We start from the raw sequence: 16,137 nt of genomic DNA on the forward strand, positions 1-16,137 counted from the left end.
TTAAGAAGTTAAGACACCTGGCTTCCATTGCAAAAGAAAACAAATTTAAGTAGGTGCCTTAACAGACCTCCACCAACATTAACACTGGTATGTTTTTTAAAGCCTCACTGACCTCTCACAAACTCTTGTCCTCATACTCCAAGGCACTACTGTGTTTGCCTGCATCCAAGAGGGATTGGGATGCGAGATGATGTGTGACCCGCCCCCTAGAACAGACTCCTTGTTCATATAATTCTCCTTAAAAATGAAAGTGTGAATTTTTCTTGTCCTCAAATATGTGGCTACTTTCCAAGGAGCCATTTTCCCCACTCACATTACTGCTGAAGCACTGTATGTTTGTGATTTGGTGCAAGCAAGCAATATCCACGTGGCTTACAGACTGCATATCCCTCTCTAGGCAGTTCAGTCAGCAGCTTCTGTCCCTACTATGTGCTGTTTCTCTGTTAATTTTTCCTATTACTGATGTGAAATTTCAGCATCTCTTCTACTCAACCACTGAAAAAGCTGTTCCTCCATCTTACTCACAAACTGCGAGACTCCTGCCATTTTTACATCTCAGCTTTTATGTGCTTTGGTTGTATTTTGAATAAAAATACTTCTCACAAAAAACAAAAATAACTATTTTAAAAGCATACACCTAGTATACTTTATAAATAGGGTGTTCAAATTTTACTCTAGGTTCATTTCTAGTGCTCCGTGGATTACTTCTGAGTCCTACTTTCAACAGAGATCCAGCCCATGTAGCTGAAAGCATCACTAGCAGTAAACTTAAAGTCACAAGAATAGCCTTTGTAAAACTTTAAGCTTATTATGTAAATGAGCTGTACTTTTTATGACAGCCACATTTTGCCCATAACATCCATCCTTTTGCTCAGCCTTACCCTCCTCTTTGCATTTCTCTCTCCAGAGGAGATTATCTTCAGCCAGAATTCTCCAGTAACGACATGTCTGGGCTGCCTGCAGAAGGTCCCTGGGTTCCAGGAATGACAGCACATACAGTGCCAGCTGTCAAAAACCAAAAAGAAAGTGTATTTTTTTTAATTCCTTCTGAAAGGAAGAGTGAAGTAATTCCCAAGTATTATCACACATCAGGGGCTGAGATCCAGGAAATTGAAACAGTAAATTATTAAACCACCTCAGAAACTTAAACAGTTTATTCCAGTGGGCACACGAAAGTTGAGTTTAACTATATCCATGCAAATCACATCAGAAATTAGTCTGGTATTTGCAAGAAAGGAGGCATCAGATTAAATTACTATTGTATTTGGTTTTAAGTGTAACCCACATTACTTTAAATCATTAGCAGAGTTATTACTAAAATAATTGTCTATGCTACCAAGTGCACCAAAAGTTATGTGAGTTTAACTAGAAAGTACAACACTTGCATGTGAGCACAAGGGAAAGAATGCTATGATGTTGTGAAGCCTAAAATACAATATAAGTAAATGCTGTGTACGCTTGAGTTCAGAAACGTTCTGCAGCCCTGGGGAATACAGCAAACATTGCCCATCTTCTGATGAGAATGCAAACACACTCCCAAGAGATGCGATGGGGAGTTTTATGGACTAGGATGCAGGATGATACCAGGTAACTTCAATACTGTACCTGTTAAGTTACCAAAACCACATGGGAAATCCCAGTGAGCACCAGAAGATGAGCTTTTCATTTGACAAAGTTACAGCTTCTTGGGAAAATTCAGACCTCATTTGATTGTGCTAAGCCATAAAATGACCATGATAAAACTGACAAAACTATCTTAAGCAGGAACAGAAGCACTTGAAAGACAATTCAAGACAATTCCTTAAGGGTGCGATAGCCAAGTACAGCTTTGCTACTTGACAGCAACAATACATCTCCCCAGTCATGGAAAACAGAAGTATAAGAAGTCCTCTCCATGGCTACAGACTCTGAAGAAAGAACACTATAGATAAAAAGTAATGCAGAGAATTACTTACATGCTCAAATGGTGGATGCAAACTTTGTCAGGGAAGTCATATACTCCACTTCTACATCTGCCTGATGTATCCTTTTGTGTCTAGCTTTTTTTTTTTTTTAATTTAATTTTTAGCTGAAGTTAGGATGTATATAAATGAAATCTGCCTTTCTATGCAGCACAGACTGGAATTCTGTAAGAGGCTGATGCCCTCAGCAGATTTTTTGACCTTATTATGTGAGAAATGTTTATTTTCAGTAATTTAGATGAGGCAGTGACCAAGCAGGAAATAAAAATTCAGTACATCAGAACTGCTTGCATTTTGACTACACACACACCCACACCTTGTTTGCAAGTCATCACCTGCAGCTCACATTATGCACATAGGACTCCACACTTGTGAGACCTGCGTCTTGATTTATGCATTAGATTCCATATGCACCCTAAGCCATAAATCTGAGGAATCTTCCTTCTGTCCTTACTGAGGGAGTCAGCATTTAGGATCTGGTCTAAGACACTCTATTACAAGAGAAACACCAGCCCCCACCCTTTTAGACTCCCTGGAATGTAAAACTATTTAAGAAGTGCTGTTTCCAAACACACATCAGTTGATCCTGCATGTGGCAAGAATCAAACATGCAAGAGATCCCTTCTGGTTTTGCTGGATATTCCTTAACTGACAGCAGAGTTTGTTTAAATATCACTCATCTATACCAATATGGACGCTTTCAAAGCGTTCATTACAACTGCTGGCCAGCAGATGCTAAACCAGGTTACATGTGGGTGACATTTATTTTAGACTGTATTTATCCAAATAGTCATCACGTGTCAACACAGCCCACAGTTGACTTTAAGATTAGCAGTACTTGAAAGATGACATCCCTTTGTCTCAGCTTATGGATCTAGTTAGAGGAAAACCTCAAGTAGCAAAGATCTGACCTTGACTCCAGTGTATTTAGGACTACTCTCTGCTGTAGTGTCAGTTATAGCCAGTAAGAAGCAGTCTCTTTTTCTTCACTTGCTCAGTGGCAACACATCTTTTGTTGTTGATCTCAGCAAAACTCCTTCTGTTTCTACTTAGTTTTTACAAACAAGTGATTTCAATAATTAAGTCTCAGCAAGAAAACAGGGGTATTCATTTCACATTAATTGTTGGATTGCACATTGCTTCAAGAGGAATGCAAACGTTTTCTTGGTTATTTAGCTATCAAGTTACTGTCTTTGCATCAGAAACAAAGATGTTTCTGATGAAAAACCTTGTTCCAAATCATCCTCTTGTCCTAGTTAGGTAATAAATAAAATCACGGCGTTGCATCCAACAGCGCTTCGGATAACTACAGATGTTAATACACAGCGACAACTCACGAGAGCGTGTGTTCACAGGATGCTGCCTTAGACAGGGAAGCCTGTTTACAGAATTACTGATCCCAACAACTTCTTCTTGCCCCAACAGCTCGGTTCATCACTCCCTTCTGCAGCCAGTGTAAGTAGAGGAGATAACGGAGTTAGCTCGATGAGGTTTGTTTGCGTTAACTACATTAATGTTGGTGACAACGACTGCAGGTTGGGAAGCTAGAATTAGTGAAGCCAGCTTTGCCAATGAAAGTCAGCCTGTCCACAGAGCTAAGTGCTTGACAATATTCTGGTTTCAAGAGGCAAGAAAAAACATTGAAAACAGAAAAATTAAAAGTAGTTTACAATGGAGTCAAGAAACCAATCAAAAAGTTTTACAGATAAATAGCTTCTCTTTTCTGTGAAGGAACTGCTAAAAACGGCAATAATAATTAATGTGATTACCGCTTATAGCATAACTAGATCACTGGTTGTACTTGAATTAGTTTTGCCCCTAAATCACATGAAGACAACTAATCTGTGAGTTACTGTTATCAATTCTGTATTAAATTTCCAAACTCAGTAGACGCAGAAGTGGCAAAGTATCTTCTGTATTCTCAAAATACAATGTCTTGCTGCTTTCCTTTGCCTCTGAAATAAGGCTGCTTAGGGCAGCTTCTCTAGAAACATGGCAACCATAAAAAAGTCTTAATAATAAACTTTTCTCCTCCCTCAGTGTCTTTTCCACTTCTGAAGTAGGATACCTAGGAAGTGCTTCTGTGAACACTAATGTTATGTCCTTTGTAATGAGTTAATACTCATTGCATACATTGCTTCTAACATTTACAAATGTTAACTAGCAAGGGAAGGCTGTGACACTTCCTGACTTGTGAAGATGACAGTCTATAAAAGGAAAGGAGGGTCTTGCACATCCAAGTATTCAAAAATAGGATATACATCAGGAAAAAATGTCAAGAAACAGAGACACAGAACAGTCTTCAGGCAACAAGACCATGTTAAACACAGCAACCAAATATTAGCACCAGAATCTCTTTTAAAAACTCGGTTTGTAGTGTGTTAATAACTGAAGACCTATGAAGACTTCAGCCCCTAATGACAGTTTCACATGGAAAACAAAAAAAGAAGTAAATCTGGAAAAAGAAAATAGACTTCCTACTCCAAATAACAACACAATTTCCAATTCCCTGAGATGTATCAAGTTCAGAAGCAGCACCGTTCAATTATCTCAAACATATTCATTTAGTAACTGTAGCAAACTGGGTTTATAATCTTTCATCACACACCCTCATGTTGTAGTTGCAAGGACAGCAGTAACTACTCTTCTGTGGACAGCATTTACGTACAGAAGATGAAAAGCGCACACCCTGCAATCTAAATCCTAGTTTCTCTTTAACTTCTATTAACATGATCTGATTTGCAGTAAACGACTTACTGTAAGACATCTGCTTAAGCAGGGTTTGGTTTTATCCTTAGAGAGAAGTGCTTTTTATGGATTTGCTTTTGGGTTTATTTTTTTGGTAGAGATTGTAAAGTTCAAAATAAATTCAAAATTAATATCCACGAAAGCTATTGCCACTTAAAGCATTAGCCAAAAATGCCTGTACTTATAGAATAACCTGCAGAAAGGTCTGACATCCAGAGGAAACTTCTGAGTGTGCATGCCCTAACAGAACTAGTTCTCGCAAAAAAAGCACAATCAGCCCAATTAGGACACAGAGATATTTTTAAAGCTACAGGGATTTTGTTTAAAGGAGTCATCCATATTTCCAGATACCCAGATGCCTAGCAGCAGATAAGGTATGTGGAGCTGAAATTACAGTAGCCATGTTATGGCAGTGTGCCAGACTGTGGACCTCTAGCATCAGTTTACATCACTACACTAGCGGAACTGAATGTCAGCATTAGCGTGGAGGGTTTCAAAAGGAAGCAGCTAATGCAGTGCACAGCCCACTATTAACCTTCTGTTTCTCACCTCTTTTGGGAGCAACGAAATGAAGTCTCTTTGAAACTGGGGCTCTATCACTTGCATCATGTGTTTCACTTGTGTTGGTTCACAACTATCAATTAGTTCATCTAAAGCAAGTAATTTCTCTGGTCCACTCCAGCTCTGCAAGGAAAAAAAAGAAACAATAAGCTTAGTTTAATGTGCTAGTTTGGGTTATAGTCCTAAGTGTTGCTGCTTTGCCAACAAGGCAACCTAAGTTTCCTTATCAAGCTAAACGCAAGCATATAAAGAGCATATAAAAAGCCATCAAGAAAAATGCTCATGTTAATTACACAAAAATGAGAAGTTAATCAACTAAAAATATTCAAAATGACTACACTGATTCATAAGCTAAGAAGGGATTTGTTATACACACACATACAGATTAGCAATTAGATAGATAACAATATTTAATAATAATAATTTAATTAATTAAGCATCTTTTGCAGTTGATGAAATCTATATACACATTACTGACAACAAAGGGCTTGCAACAGAACATGCTCCCTCTCCATCTTGCTCCATTGTGCATTCAAGTGAGACGGTAACTTCCAACCTTTATGTTTTATCTGGTAGACCAAAAACTTTAAATGAAAAGGAACAAAAGGAAGTTTCTCTGAAAATGCATTAGCTTACTGCCTGCTTATTACTATGCTATGTCCCTAAGTGACAGTGCTGTAATTTCAGAATCCTGGCTAGAAACCAATGTATATTTTGTAAGTATCAATCCAGACTGGAATAAACAGGGGATTTTGTCTGGTAATTTTCTTATCTTGCATTTTTACTAATGGGCACCATAAAATGTGAAGATTTTACTAAGGCTCTCATCTGAGAGTGTGGAAATGAGCAGCATCATTTGTAGAAAAAATTAGTGACAATACAGTACACATCTGAAAAGCACATCTTAAACTCATCTATGCTCATCAAAGAGTCTTGATTTGTCATGTGAAAGCAATTTAAAGAAAAAACATCTTTACAGGAAAAAAAGAACAACAGCCACTGCTAGCTGTTCTAGCAACAGAACTGGAGCATGAATAAAGCCTGTGAGAGAAAATGGGACATCATAGTTTTTGAGAGCAGATTTACATTCATATTCCTCAATGTTTTTTAGAGTGACATTTACAAGTAAATTAGCACATACAAAGGATACTACATTTATGGCAAGAGGCTAACTGAAATTTTAAAAAGGCAAGATACCTTGCAGTTGAGATTTCTGCATTAATCTGCCAGCTATCTCAGGGCCTGCATTACTCCTGCTCTACATTGCTATTCTCTGGATTTGATTCTGACAATTAACACTGGTCACACAGAATCACAGAATTAACCAGGTTGGAAGACACCTCTAGGATCATGGAGTCCAACCTCTCACCTAACCCTTCTAATTAACTAAACCATGGCACGAAGTGCCTCATCCAGCCTCCTTTTAAACACCTCCAGGGATGGCAACTCCACCACCTCCCCAGGCAGCCCATTCCAATGGGCAATCACTCTTCATGAAAAACTGGTTCCTACCATCCAGCCTAAACCTGCCCTGGCACAGTTTGAGACCGTGTCCCTTTGTTCTGTCACTGGGTGTGCAGGAAAAGAGACCAACTCCTGCCTGGCTACAACCTCCTTTCAGGTAGTTGTAGAGAGCAATAAGATCTCCCCTGAGCCTCCTCCAGGCTAAGCACTCCCAGCTCCCTCAGATGCTCCTCACAGGACTTGTGCTCCAGCCCCCTCACCAGCCTTATTGCCCCCTTCTCTAGGCAGGTTCAAGCACCTCAACATCTCTCTTGAATTGAGGGGCCTAGAATTTGACACAGTACTCAAGGTGTGGCCTAACCAGCACTGAGTACAGGGTCAGGATGACTTCCCTGGTCCTGCTGGCCACACTATTCCCGATACAGGCCAGGATGCCACTGGCGTTCTTGGCCACCTGGGCACACTGCTGGCTGATGTTCAGCTGGCTGTTGACTAGTACCCCCAGGTCCCTCTCTGCCTGGCTGCTCTCCAGCCACTCTGTCCTCAGCCTTGCTGCCTTAATTATGGTGTGAGGACCTGTTGGGACAGTTGTGAGAAAGCCAGCAGTGTGTAGCAGCTTGTTCAGCCCAGTTACACGCTCCTTCTCTACAGCAAACACTGGACAGCCTACTTGAACAGAGAAGCGGAAGGGAAATGAAGTTCCTATGACCTGAGCCTTTCCATACAGTTGCAAACTGGTCTAAGATGGCAAGAAAACATTTCCCATCTGTATATGTGTACATGGATTTTCACCATACAACATGAGGGTTTCCATGTCTCATATCCAACACCTCCGAGCACTGAAAAGAAGCAAGTATATTTCAGCACAAACTGCAGCAGTTCTGCTATAAACAGTTTTTACTTCTTTCAATAGAAACATTTGCAATAGAGAGCAGTTCTCAATAAATTATGAACTGAAGAAACGTCTATCTCACCAACTCTCCAACTGAGGTTTGTTTCATTAACCCAGAGCTTATCTGGTATTAGGTACAAACATTTGCAATCTTTAATCTCATCTGTTGGCTACGGTTGAATTTCGAAGAATTAGAAAAAGGGAAAGTAATAACTATGCTGCTGCCTTGTGATATAAATGTCCAAAGTCAGTTGACTCTTAATTTATAAGCAGCTGCACTAGAACAACTCAACCTGAAGAGTATTGGTTTTTGCTGTGGTAAATATTGCTAGTAGTTATGAGCACGTTATTGATTAATAATTTCACTGTACACTATCTTAATATGCAACTCTTAAAGCTTAGATGTTTTTGTCCTTATAATACCATAGAATCATAAAATTAACCAGGTTGGAAGAGACCTCCAAGATCATCCAGTCCAACCTAGCACCCAGCCCTAGCCAATCAACTAGACCATGGCACTAAGTGCCTCATCCAGGCTTTTCCTGAACACCTCCAGGGATGGTGACTCCACCACCTCCCTGGGCAGCCCATTCCAATGCCAATCACTCTCTCTGTGAAGAACTTCCTTCTAACATCCAGCCCAGACCTCCCCTGGCACAACTTGAGACTGTGTCCCCTTGTTCTGTTGTTGGTTACCTGGCAGAAGAGACCAACCCCCACCTGGCTACAGCCTCCCTTCAGGTAGTTGTAGACTGCAATGAGGTCACCCCTGAGCCTCCTCTTCTCCAGGCTAAACAACCCCAGCTCCTTCAGCCTCTTTCACAGGGCTGTGTTCCAGGCCTCTCACCAGCTTTGCCACCCTGCTCTGGATACATTTCAGTATCTCAACATCTCTCTGGAATTGAGGAGCCCAGAACTGGACACAGGACTCAAGGTGTGGCCTGACCAGTGCTGAGTGCAGGGGAAGAATAACCTCCCTCATCCTACTGGCCACACTGTTCCTGATCCAGGCCAGGATGCCACTGGCTCTCTTGGCCATCTGGGCACACTTCTGGCTCATGTTCAGCTACTACCTACCAGGTCCCTTTCTGCCTGGCTGCTCTCCAGCCACTCTGTCCCCAGCCTGTAGCGCTGCTTGGGGTTGTTGTGGCCAAAATGCAGAACTCTGCAGTTGACCTTGTTAAGTCTCATCCCATTGGCCTCTGCCCACCCATCCAGCCTGTCAAGATCCCTCTGCAGGGCTCTCCTACCCTCCAACAGATGGACACCTGCTCCTAACTTGGTGTCATCTGCAAACTTATTGATGCTGGACTCAATTCCCTGGACCAGATCATCTATAAAGATATTGGACAGGACATAATACCCATCTGAACAGAAGAGGAAAAAGATTCTAAAATGATAAAGAGATGCTAAAGAACAAAAGCAGCACATTTTTGCATCTGTCCATTCATTACTAGAGGATGGCTACAGGCAGCTACCTAAGGCTGTTTTTAAGCAATCAGCTGCTACAAAATGTTTTCTCTAGGCCACTGTCCCCTCAGTCTTTTACTTAAGCAAACAAACCTCCAGCTACAGTCTGTAAGGGGTCTCAGAGGGAAATGTCTGGCATGAAAAATTGGGATGAAACCTTGCCAGATGAACACAACTGTTTGCGTTAATGAAAGCAAGACAAGTAAATTACCGTTTCAGGGCCCCATGGCTTGATCTGTTTGCAAAAATCTGCTCGAGTGGGAGGGTAAGAAAAACGTTTGTGGCTTTGATGACAAACAACAGTGAGCAAACGTTACAGAAAGAAAGAGAAATAAAGGTTCCAAACACTTTTCGAAGCTGCAAACCTTGCATATGGCCAAAGACCTCTGAGATATGTGGTGCAGTGTCCAGACACCTTGGATTTCCACCACATGATTCCCTTTCAAATAGAAGAACCTTGCAAAGAATATACTTTAACACTTGTTTGTTTGGTTTTTGTCTTCAAAACTTGAGTTGCATTTTAATGCAAAATTAAAACTTTTATGACAGGCAAGGGTTCCCCTCAAAAAAGGTAACTTCAGGATTCATTCACATACCCCTTGGAAAGCCAGAAATACAGCCCTCAGACAAACATTCCCCCTCCTCCCTTCCATTTCCTCAGGGAGGTGTTGATTTGCCAGCCAAAGCTTTCTGGCTGGCTCATACCATTTCCTCAGTTAGTAATGCAGTTGCTGCATCCATGATACTACCTACCTGAAAACTATCCCTTCTTGTTCCCCTCTGCTATTGCATTCAAATGCTGTTTCTTTTTAGGTATGCAAAACTGCTTTATAATCAATATAAATGACATTTTAGATGCATCTACAACTTCTACCTCATGCCTCCTTTCTGATCTGCCACCAATCTTTTTTTACCTGTTTCTACACCTCTGCCCTTTCATGACCTCTGCTGTTCTATTGCACAGATCTCATCTGCTAGCTCAAATCTGTACAATTACAGTTTGCAGCAATTATATCCTTTTTCTATCACAAGTATATTTAGGAGTCCTATTTTAAAAGGTTTAATTTCAGGGTGCTGTTCTCTGCCACAGAGTTCTGCTAATGGAGGTCTGTCATTACAGAGATCTGCACTGAGGGCTTCTGGAGCCTGCTTCTGACTCTCAGATGAGTTACTGAAAACCCTGCCATCCTCTACCTCAAAGGTATCTCAGTCTGGATGAAAACAGCATGTAAGCAAAACCCACTGAAATAAACACTGTCTACATCAACCTTGTTACAAGAGGAGGGGTTTGGAAGCAGCTGGTGCTGTAGCACACCCCCCCCCCCCCCCCATTAACCCATCTCTAAGAGCTAATCTGGTCACTTGGGGTGAACATCTACACAAGTATTGCGAACCTGTCCAAAGGAATAGCAACTGGTCCAGGCTCTTATGTTGCCACTATGGACTGGACAACATAGAGCCTCTTCTGAAAGGAGTCAAGTTGGTATGTATCAAAACTGCCCTGAGATTCAAACCAATGGGAAATAAGCATGCATGAGTGGGACATCAGCTTTAAGTCTGCAGTGATCCTCTGAAACAAACTTGTAACATGAACGAAGCTAAAAGAAGCACATAGTTCTAGTGTGGATCTCACCTACTCTGTGCATAAGGGTTGTATGGAAACACCAAACTCATCACCCAGTCCCACTGCAAGATACAGAGCAGAAAATGCTGCAATGTTGGCTATGATACAATCTTTACTACTTACTTCATTTAAGAGGTGAACTACTCAGTCACACGTTTATGCATTCCTGAGCATCTTTGGAAAAGTAAGAAATGGAGAATGGCAGGTAATTACATTTTAGATGGCTTAGCCAACTATTTATTTAAAAGCAAGGAACAGTACTCCTGCCAGCCAGAAACAGCAGAAGCATTTTGGACAATATGTAAACTGCTGAGAAAAAAATTGCTTCCCATTTTAGGCAAAAAAACAGCATTCACTAGACTCAAAGTGATTGCCTGCACTTAAAGTGTATGGAACAACTTTCCAACACTAATATTCCAAGAAAATGCAAAATTTAAATTACTTAAATAAAACTTAACACTCTAAGTATGTAAAGTAGGAAGAGTGAAAAGATAGAGAACTTAATTCTTAAAGCTGCACCATTCCTGAATGAACTTAATATGCAGCTGACCTTCTTCTTCCTCATGGCAAGCAATTCAGTGACTTAAAAATATACCCAGCTAGTCTTGTAAAAGTATTGTAAGGATACACTTGGGCCTTGAGTTTTAAAAATCTTATAGTGGATATTATAAAGACCTGAAGCCAAGATTCACTGCAAAACAACAAGAAAAAGCCAGGCCCTTAAGAAATCAAATGGTTTCAACCTATTATGCTTCTCTATTATTCTTTGCAGAGTAGCATTTCAGTGAAATCAATATAGATCTTAATTTTAAAAAGCAAAACACTGCTACATTTCCATTCCTGCTCTCTACATTATTTTTTGTCATGTTCAAAGTAAAAGGTGTAAATTAATTATAAACACTAACAGCAGCAATAACATGCAAAAATAAATTAAAACCACAAAACAACCCACCAAACCTAAAAAGGCCATCTTCAGTTTTCTAATATCTGAGCAGTAGCCTTGCTTTTAGCTTGAAAAGGTAACATAGGAGAACGACTGAAGGCCAATTTACAGGTGAGAGACCTCAAAATAACCTGAGTATCACTTGCTCCTGCAAGTGTCTGTGCCAAAAGACAATTCTACTTTAAAACAGTACATTTGTCCAGCTAATGCTCTCCTGGAAATCTAGCTTTAAAATTAATTTGAAATACATTTGCATATGAAATAAGACTGTTGTATTAGGCAGGCTTAACAGGCATACAGTATATAAAGAATAAAGCTCTTTCATTTCTGTCTCTGTACAGAAAAAAACTTTGTACTGCAAGAATGATGCTGCATGTGCCATTTAATGTCACTCTTTGGACAGAGCTATCTCCCCTTACTAAAGCAAAAGAATGTTTTTTTATTATTTCACTGTTTAATACTCACCCCTTTCATAAAACTCACATGGAAAATTACCACACAGAAGATGAGATGATTTGGCATTAGCAAATGTGACGTAACACTGAGATACAGCTATCTGACTTTGAAAGCTCTTGGTTCTGAAATAAGGGACTCCCCTTAGTGAACACAATAAAACCTACCAGTGACAGAAGTGATCAATAAGTGCTACTTGATGATCTCCAGTTATGAGAGTTCTCTCTCTCTCCCTCAAGGGTATAGACAAGCATTTAGCATTAGTATTTAGGCAACTAAGTATTCTGAGAAGTCAGAAGTATCCAATTGTATTTATTAAGGCATGTTTTCTATGTCACTAATCCCAAATTACTAACACTGAAGTAACTATAGGCAGAACTTCCACAGGCTTACAGACTTCTCTCTTATATCCTGACCAAACAGACAACAGCATTACTCTTACTGTCAAGAATGTTTGCACCACTTTCTAAAACAATTCAGCCTTTCACCACCTTTTAAAATATATAACTACTGATTACTATCAATCTTATGTAAGAAAATACACATTACAGCTAACAAAATAACTTTTGTTAGTACAAAGGCTTTAGTACTAGCAAACACTAAAATACAACATGGTATTACATTATCATATATAGAGTACCATTCAAACAGGACGCTTATGGGTTAAAGACAGATTTCTTTGAACAGTCTCAAAAAAGATACCCCATAATAATTAAATGTTAATTTTTTTAAGAAACTGAAGGATGTGTACAGGAACATCTTAATTCCAAATCTCCACCATTTTAAGCATTTTATAAACGTATAAAAATGAAGAGGGAAGGAATTCTACATTATTTTCATGTTCAGAACTGACAGTATTACGTGGCAGCAGAAATCAAGCCAAAAGCATGCTGCTGCCTGCAAAGGAGTATGCTTGCTATGCTGTCTACAGTATTGCTTTTCTACCTTTGTCTGTTATGATAATTGAAACAGTGGCTGTATTAGTTACTGCTTTTGAAAATGCTTTCAGAAGTAACAGTTTATTAAACAAGTCAGGAAGGCATAATACTTTCATTTGTCTAATTAATGACTAGGACCTCACTCCAGTTTCTTAAAAAGTACAGATCAAAATCATAGAGCAAAAAAATCCCCATGATACTGGTTATGGAACAGGAGCAGAGGCCTGCTCCAAAAGATGTTTATATTAATGTATGCAAAACTAGCTTAGGTGCTACCAAACTGGTGTCCATGCAAACTGCAGTTTTGACCTGTGCAAGTGGTTCATAGCTCTGTCCTTCACAACTTTTCTTTGGTCATATTACATTTCAGGCATTGCTGAAGGCTGCTGGAAAGATACAGAAACCCACTTTCTCCCCTCCCTTTAACTGTGTACACATCTACTGGATGGTACTGTGTTCAGTGTGCAAACAGTGTTAACAGTGAGGTTCCTTTTAATCTATTTTTGCTAAACTTCTCTTTCTATTTTTAGAAGACACCAGACTTAATGTCAAATTTAGTGCTATATCTGCACTGAAGCAAACCACGTACTAATGCTTACTAGTCTCCAAGTGAAAATGTCTCGAGTTAGCTTGAGACGATGGAGGTAGTCATTACATGTTGGTAAGACACTGCAGAGATGTGAAAGCATCAAGGAAGAGGAGTTATTTTGGTAAGATGCCAGAGAAAACAGCTATTTTTTGTGAATCTCTGCAGAAACTAGCTGGAAGGGGAACAACTATTCCTTAAAGTTGATGCCCATTTGTTTTTGCAACAATACACAAAATCAAGGACAGAAACATTCTAGGCTGTGTATGGAGGACTGCCTCTACTGAAGCACCTTTTGACTTAAATCCTGGGTGCCAGCTGCTTCAGATATTTATCTCTCTAAGCGCTAGTTACCTGAAACATTTTCAGCCATTCCTGAAGGCCTGTCGGTGGTTGCACAGATGTAATGCGGCGACGTTGCTGTCCCTGGCCATTGGCTGCCCTCAGGTCCCCAAAAGTAGTAGGTGTGGCGGAGCATGGCACCAGCCCTGTAGTACTACAATACAAATAAAGAGGGAGAGTCACATGCAGAACATTCAGGCAAATGCAGAATTTTATGACAGAACAAAAAAAAAAAATAAATCTAGTACAGGATTTGCAACTATTATCGAAATTCTTTTAACTTGCTACAAAAGTAGTAACACGACAAATTGTTTTGCCAGTCACTCAAGAGGTCAGCTGCCTTGCTTTCATAAACCTGCCTGTTGCTACCCCTGCAGTACTAATTCTCCAGCCAGGGAGAAGTGGGGGTCACCTTTCAAGGATGAAAAATTACCACTCCATTAATTGGCTAGCAGGTTGTCTATAAAGACACAGGTTTATACAGTCCTTTCCTTGACAGAGTATTTCCTTTCTTTCTGGGCTGTATTTGTGCCTTTTGACTGGTGATGTAGAAAGCCAGAGCTCTGAGTCTCACCTGTATGTGAAATGTGCTAGTGCTGCTTCATCACTAAACAGGAAAAAAAAAAGTACCTATTTTTAGCTCCTAAGGTACTTTGTTGACAAAGAACTAGTAGTATCAAGCAGTTCTAGTGCCTTAATGGATTGGAGTTGGGCTTTGAAATACTCTATACAGTCTTTTAAAAGTTTGCACGTTGATGGTGTGACACAGGAACTAAAGGGGAGAGCGAGGTGAGGAGGGGAAAAGGAGCCAAAGGTGCTCCCTGAATTGCAGTTTGATTTTCTCACTCTGACATGTTAAAACCCAGCTCATTCATATGGGATGGAGCTTTTAAAAGAGCCAGGATTAAGCTGCTATTGTAGGAGTCTAAAGAAATACAGCTGACTAGGTTTTCTTTTCTTTTTTTTTTAACATAATGTAAAGTACTTCGTTCACAGAATATCAAAGTCGTATCCCCTAGCAGGAAATTTGGAACTCCAGTAGCGTTTGCACAAGCATGAAAAATTTAAATACAGTGTGGGACTCAAAAAAATCCCTTCGCTTTTGTGTATGGTAAATCCAGCTTTTTAGTAGGTATAAGCTTCATGGCTTCCCTGGCTTCTCAGTGGTTACAGGAATAACTTCAAACGATGCAAGGCAAGTTTGTTTTAATATTTATCTCATCATAGTCTACAAATACTTCACTCTAATCATTCGCATTCTGAAGGGCAATCATAGCATGTCCTAGCATTTACCCAAACTGGTACAGAAAACTAAAGACTGGTTTGAACAGGCCTATTTTCAAGTGTTAATTTTACTGAGCAGTGAGAGAAAACAGCTGATACAAAACCACGGTTTCACAGGTGGACCTTCTTAATGATATTTGTTTATGGGCTTCACCTGCTGTAAGCAAAGATTCATCAGACCTGCCAGTTTTAAAGAGTGCCTGATCCTAGGGAAAATGGAAGCAAGCAGGCACAAGAACTGCATCATTTGCTTAAACGTTATTTAAATAATGTATAATCAAGCAGTTTGCAAGAGAGGATCAGATGTTATTTAAGGATTTTTTATGCCAATGATGACTCAAAAACCAAGCAATGTCAACTGAAAGTATTTTTGAAACAAAATCTGGTTTATAGCTTATTCTCATTACCTGTGCAGAGATCAAGCAGGTGGCCTATCATTTAAGGTCCAAAATAAGGCTCTTAAAATTGGCTTTTTTGGATCTGAGCAGCACATAGCCTTAAGCTTGCCCCAGTAGAAAAGTTCCACTTTAATTTCTTCTGCTGTACACTGGTTCTCAGCCAAAACCAGTTACTCAAAACAGGATCTAAAAGCTTATTTCCTTTGACCTGAGATTAAACCACAAGATTTTTGTTTGTGTTTTATTTTTCCCATAAGTTTTCATTCCCCTAATGGCCAGTGAGGTTTCTGTGGAAGGTGAACAATCCAGTGGTTCCTCTGAATCTGACAGACATGTGACAAAACAGTGTTTTCTTTGTTGCTGAACTGCTTGCTCTTACAGGATTGCAGAGAAAAGTGTGTCACCCAAGGAACTGATGGCCAAGAAGAGTGTTCTTCCATTAGACTGTATTCAGAAATCTGGAGATGCTACCA

At 39.9% G+C, this 16,137-nt stretch overlaps 1 protein-coding gene across 2 annotated transcripts in view; it reads right to left on the bottom strand.

Annotated features, from left to right (window-relative positions):
* Nucleotides 1–16,137, bottom strand: part of FBXW7 (F-box and WD repeat domain containing 7) — a 169,094-nt gene that overhangs the window by 15,699 nt on the left and 137,258 nt on the right. For both annotated transcript variants that reach the window (XM_064148656.1, XM_064148657.1), the window contains 3 exons: nt 13,995–14,136; nt 5,259–5,393; nt 882–1,005 (listed from right to left, as the gene is read on the bottom strand). In XM_064148656.1, the coding sequence (XP_064004726.1) occupies nt 882–1,005; nt 5,259–5,393; nt 13,995–14,136 (401 nt within the window). The remainder of the gene's footprint in view (nt 1–881; nt 1,006–5,258; nt 5,394–13,994; nt 14,137–16,137) is intronic.

This window comes from Pogoniulus pusillus, chromosome 9 (genome assembly GCF_015220805.1).
Source record: "Pogoniulus pusillus isolate bPogPus1 chromosome 9, bPogPus1.pri, whole genome shotgun sequence".
NCBI lineage: Eukaryota > Metazoa > Chordata > Aves > Piciformes > Lybiidae > Pogoniulus > Pogoniulus pusillus.